At 32.0% G+C, this 5220-nt stretch overlaps 1 protein-coding gene across 1 annotated transcript in view; it reads right to left on the reverse strand.

Annotated features, from left to right (window-relative positions):
* Positions 1 to 3698, reverse strand: part of LOC108769318 (uncharacterized) — a 19959-nt gene extending 16261 nt beyond the window's left edge. The window contains exons 1-4 of the mRNA XM_018520226.1: positions 3357 to 3698; positions 2791 to 3127; positions 2155 to 2572; positions 1339 to 1812 (exon numbers count right to left, since the gene is read on the reverse strand). Of these exons, the coding sequence (XP_018375728.1) occupies positions 1339 to 1812; positions 2155 to 2572; positions 2791 to 3075 (1177 nt within the window). The 5' untranslated portion in view covers positions 3076 to 3127; positions 3357 to 3698. The remainder of the gene's footprint in view (positions 1 to 1338; positions 1813 to 2154; positions 2573 to 2790; positions 3128 to 3356) is intronic.
* Positions 3699 to 5220: the final 1522 nt, after the last annotated feature.

The raw sequence follows: 5220 nt of genomic DNA on the forward strand, positions 1-5220 counted from the left end.
ATTAAATAAATAATATAACTATATAAATTATTAAATAAATAATATAATTATATATATTATTTAATTAAAAAACATTTCAATAATAATTTGGCGGAAGGCGCTCTCCCAGTATATTTCTGGTATAGAAGCGCCCCTAAGTCAGAGAGTCACGTGACCGCCCGGCGGTGGTGGGGGTTGCGCGCCGGAATCGGCCCGAAATGTGCAAATCCTTGCGACTACTGAGTTAGTGGATAGTCAACATGACCTAATTATTAGACGAAATGACAAATTTAAAATATTAATCTTTTAATATGTACAACTCTAAATGAATTTTTTATATGTAAAAATTTAATGAGACAAATTTATTTAGAGTCGTAAATATTATTAAGAACTTCATATTTAAAATTTTTGTCATTTTGTCCAATAATTTGATCATGTCTAACGGGTATATTATACTTGAATTATATTACTTTAGTACTGGCAGTGAATAACGGAAACATAGTTTCCAATTGATACACGCCGCGTCTTGAATATATTAGGTATACATTCAATTGGATACACATGACAATTAATTGAAATGTTAATAATTGTTTTATTTATATTTTAGTAATTATTTTAATAATCAATGATATAGAAATGTAATATATTTTCTTCTATATACATAATTTTTATGTTACTCTCTAATTTTGTAGAGTAAAATCTCACTTGAAGAAACTGAAAATTGAGATCTTGAAAAAAGAGTGAAAATACTACTACTCTTATTCAAGAGTGACTGATATTCACTCTTTTTAGAGTAAGATTTATTCTTTTGAAATGAGATTCACTCCAAAAGAGTGAAATCTCCATCCTTTTTTTGGAGTGTAAACCAGGGCAGATGAAACCTTACTCCAAAAAAGAGATTAAGATTTCACTCCTTTGCTTGGACTGAATTTCGTTCCAAAAGAATAAATCTCACTCTAAAAAAAAAAGAGTGAAAATACTACCACTCTTGAACAAGAGTGATAATATTTTTATTCTTATTTTTAAGACTGGTTCAATTTTCAGTCTCTTCGAGTGGGATTTTACACTACGAGATTTAGAGAGTAGATATCTCAATTATGAAAGAATTAATTAATCTAAAAATATTGCAATATTTTAAAAATATTTACTGAAGAAAATGCGTATGATATCTATGCGATTTCGTTCACTCTTAGCACTTAGGAAATATCAAATGAAGTCGACAAATTATATGATTGTAGAGATATCTGCCGGTGCTGTGCGAACTACTTATAAACGCCGTCGGTAAAGAAGATTATTGAAAAGGGGAGAATAAAGGAGAAAAAAATATGTATTTTTAATAAATTTTTTTACAATTCTTACCTTTTGCTGTAAAATACATGTTCGAAATTTGTTCATCAACGGATGTCCTCGTTGATTGACCTCGTGAAGAATTCGCGTTTGATGTATTTAATTGCAAAATCTTGGGTTTCTCTTTCATCGCGTCACCTTTCGAAGTTCGATACCTCTCGCTATTTATTGGAATCTTGGGTAACAAGTTCTCTCGGCTGTGTTTTTTAATCGTTTCATTGAATTCTTCTCCTTCCGAATCAACATCTATGTGTTTCGGTTGTGAATTAAAGATGTACGATCTTCTCCTGAGCGGCGCCATTTTCTGCAACTCGCTGTGATTTTTTGTCTTCGTTGGATTGTAAAAAGTTGTTTTTTCACATTCCGAATCGTTTTCGAATGAAATGAAATCCCAAAACATTTGTTTTGAAGGCGCAACAGGATCAACGGCATTGGGAAGATTATCTTGTTTGCGATACATCACTATATCACGAGCTTGCTCAAGTTCTGCAAGGAGCAAATGAATTTACAAGAAATAAACAGAAATTTTTTATTAGTATTAGAGACCATCTATAATTCTTAATTGGTATTTGCTTCAAAATTCTTTAACTGATACTGTCTAGTACATTTTAAATTAATATATCTTTGCTTAAATTAACATAATTGAACAACTTTTTTTATTTTGAAAATCCGAGAAATAAGATTTACGTAACTTAAAATTATGCAAGGTTATAAAAAGCATTTGTTATAAACAATTTTTTACAATATTTGCATTGTAATTGAAAATAATGGTCGAATCTGCAAATATCTGCAATTAGTTTACTATTTATCGATTTTTAGAAAACATACCCGCCTTGCGATTGAAGCTTCTATTGGATCTCGAAAGGATTTTTGTTCGTTTTTTGTGTTCGCCAGATTGAATATCGGTGTCGTGAATTTTGCAGAGATTCTTTTTGTCGCTCTCGACAAGCCATCGCGGAGAAACATTCTTTCTTAGAGGTATGTGAATACTTTGCATAAATGGAGACTCGAGATCTCTCAAGTAATCATATCGCGAGATACGTTCTTTATAAGAATGCGCGATTGCATTTTGGGGATTTACAAATTGGGTATGATTATTTTCTTCAACTGCAAAATCGTTTTTTGATAGTTCAAAATCATCATAAGGATTCTCCGTATACGAATTGTTGAAATCCGTATCAGGCTCGTCATCGTAATTCCAAATGTCTTGCAGCATTTTCCCTCGAACGTAATTCCCATTTCTATCCTACGATCAACAAGAAGATATGTATATATTTTAAAGTAAACTTTATTCCTAAAAATATATTATTGTTTTTCTTCTGTATACATTTTTATTATAATATTAGGCTGAAACAATAAAAAATTGTATTTGGATATGCTTTTATTAACTTTTCTAATAAATTATTAGCGTGTTAATGGAATTTCCAGGATCTGAAGCGTCAGTTCACTATTGCATTTGCTTACGTCATCATTATTTATGTCACTAGTTCTTCGAGTAAATTTATTTGGTCTGTCATTGAGCCATTTAGTGATTCTGCGAGTCGATCCGAGGCTTTCAGCTCCTCCGCGACGTCTATCAAACGCACCATGTGGAAAATGTTTGGGAAACGTAGTTTCCGTATCGCAGCCGACATCTGCCAATTCCACAACTCTGCTTGTATTGGCGCACTTGGTGGATCGGAAGATTGGCAAGATGGGTTCTGAGTCATCCACAAAAAGAAACATCGAATTTTCAAAGAATGCGCCCATATCTAATTGCGTACCAATTAATGAGATTGTCACGCGCCAAAATCGCACGTCTCTGTAAAATACAAATTAAGCAAAATCTTGATGAAAATAAAAACCGAAGCATATAAATCAAATGTAAGGGGAGAGTGACAGAAGCGTAAATAAAGGAACTTCTTGAAAGCTTAAAGTTTGGAGCAGCGGAAAGAAGTGTTTTAAGAGATAAACGTTTCTTTTATGTTATTACAATTTACGCTTCCTGTAAGTTTTGTTTAACTGTCACTTTCCTCTTACACTAAACTTACCCTTCGATCTTTATTTTCACCAGAGAAGGAATTCATTCCTTTGAGGAACCGAGTATTAGATCATTGGAAAAATATTTCTGGATATTACTCAACAAATTGTAAAGAATTTCCATCAAATACATATTTTTGAATCTATTTCTTATAATTTTCAAGCGATAGACTGGCTGAATGGTGTGCCTTGACGGCAATGATGAATCTTTCGTCAGGCATTATTTACATATCGCGATGTGAATCATTTTTTTCGATCATTACGATGCTTACGAATTTTGATAATTTACGTGAAAGAATTTAGTTTTGACATTTTTCATCTTTCCATGGTCGAGAAGGCTCATAAAATCAAGTGAATCGTGCGGTTCGAGATATCGCAAAAATCTAAAGTCTGAAACATTTCTACAATTTTATATCTTCGTGAAATTTTTGTTGTTACAATTGTAATGGCGTCAAACGGCAGAAATGCTAGGAAATAATTATAATTAATTACACTGTATTTTTATAAGTAATTATATTTCTGATACACAAATTAGAAATAATATAGGGACTTTATCTAAAATGCTGAATCATTACTACAAAGTTTAACTTCAAGCAGAAGTTGCAGATATGATTGCTTCCTTGTTATTTGAAAGAAACAATGAAATTTATAATTAGATATTTGTACTATTGAAATTGTATTATCAAAAGATTCATGTAAGTTATTTCACTTATAGTATTCAGTCTTATTTACGATGATGAATTCTATAATGATTACAGGTGTTAAAAGCTTTTATTTTCTGTTGATGTCAGGTGTTTTCTTGAGAGAAAGAAAGAGAGAGAGAGAGGGGGGAGGGGGAGGAAGAGGGGGGAGAGGGAGGTTCTGGATTTTAGAATAATAACCATATATTTATTTGACATTGGCAGAAAAGAAATATTGTCCTTTTTTATGGAAAAATCCGATTTATTTGGATGAAATGTTAAAACATCCCCATTGCAACTGTTTGTATTCCTCAATTGTATGTAATTAATAATTACATCATTATTGATTATGTCATTACATGTAATTATATCATTTGGTTAATAACTGTTACTTTAATTTCAGTGGAGAGATAACTGATAAGCAGCTGAATAATATAAATGATATATCAGAAATGTTGTATTATACGAGTAATGATTGTTTACAGTAGCCAATCCAACAACTATTGAAAATGGTGATAGATTGGGGAAGGACAAAATAGAGACAACTATCCACAAAGTACACTTAATTTATTCAATAGATGTAGTACAGATATTTTGGAATATTGCAATAACCATACAATATTTTAAGATGATCTCATATATTCAGAAAAATATCTAGCAGATACACAAGTGTCTAATGTATAAAGCTAATGGATATCTTACAATTGGATGGATTTAGAAGATTAAAAACCATGTTTACCTCCCTTCCCTCCCCCTCCCTAGTAGAATGTAAAGAAATTTAAGGGGATACTATTCCGGGACTTATAAATTGTGAGTTTCTTGCGTTATATGACTTAAATTAGGGCCGATTGTTCCACTTTATGGTAAATTTTACCTGTTGTGTAAGTAGAGCTGTGCGCCGATGTTATAAATATTGGCGGCGGGCGCTGGTTGTTCTTGTCCATCGGTGGCGGCGGCGCCGGCAGCGTCGATCGGCACGTATTATATACAGGGTGTTTCCAAATTAAATGTCAAAACTTCGGGAACGTGTAGAGGAGTTAAAAACTACGAAAAAAAGTCCTATAGACATATGCTCGTTTTTGCTTTGTTTCGCAGGAAATCACGGAAAAAGAAAAAAATATAATTTAATTTATTATTTTAATTATTTTATTTACAAACTTTTTAATGAAGATTTTGTTCGAAATGTGCACCTCTT

This window comes from Trachymyrmex cornetzi, unplaced genomic scaffold, assembly GCF_001594075.2.
Source record: "Trachymyrmex cornetzi isolate Tcor2-1 unplaced genomic scaffold, Tcor1.1 scaffold886, whole genome shotgun sequence".
Taxonomy (NCBI): Eukaryota; Metazoa; Arthropoda; class Insecta; order Hymenoptera; family Formicidae; genus Trachymyrmex; species Trachymyrmex cornetzi.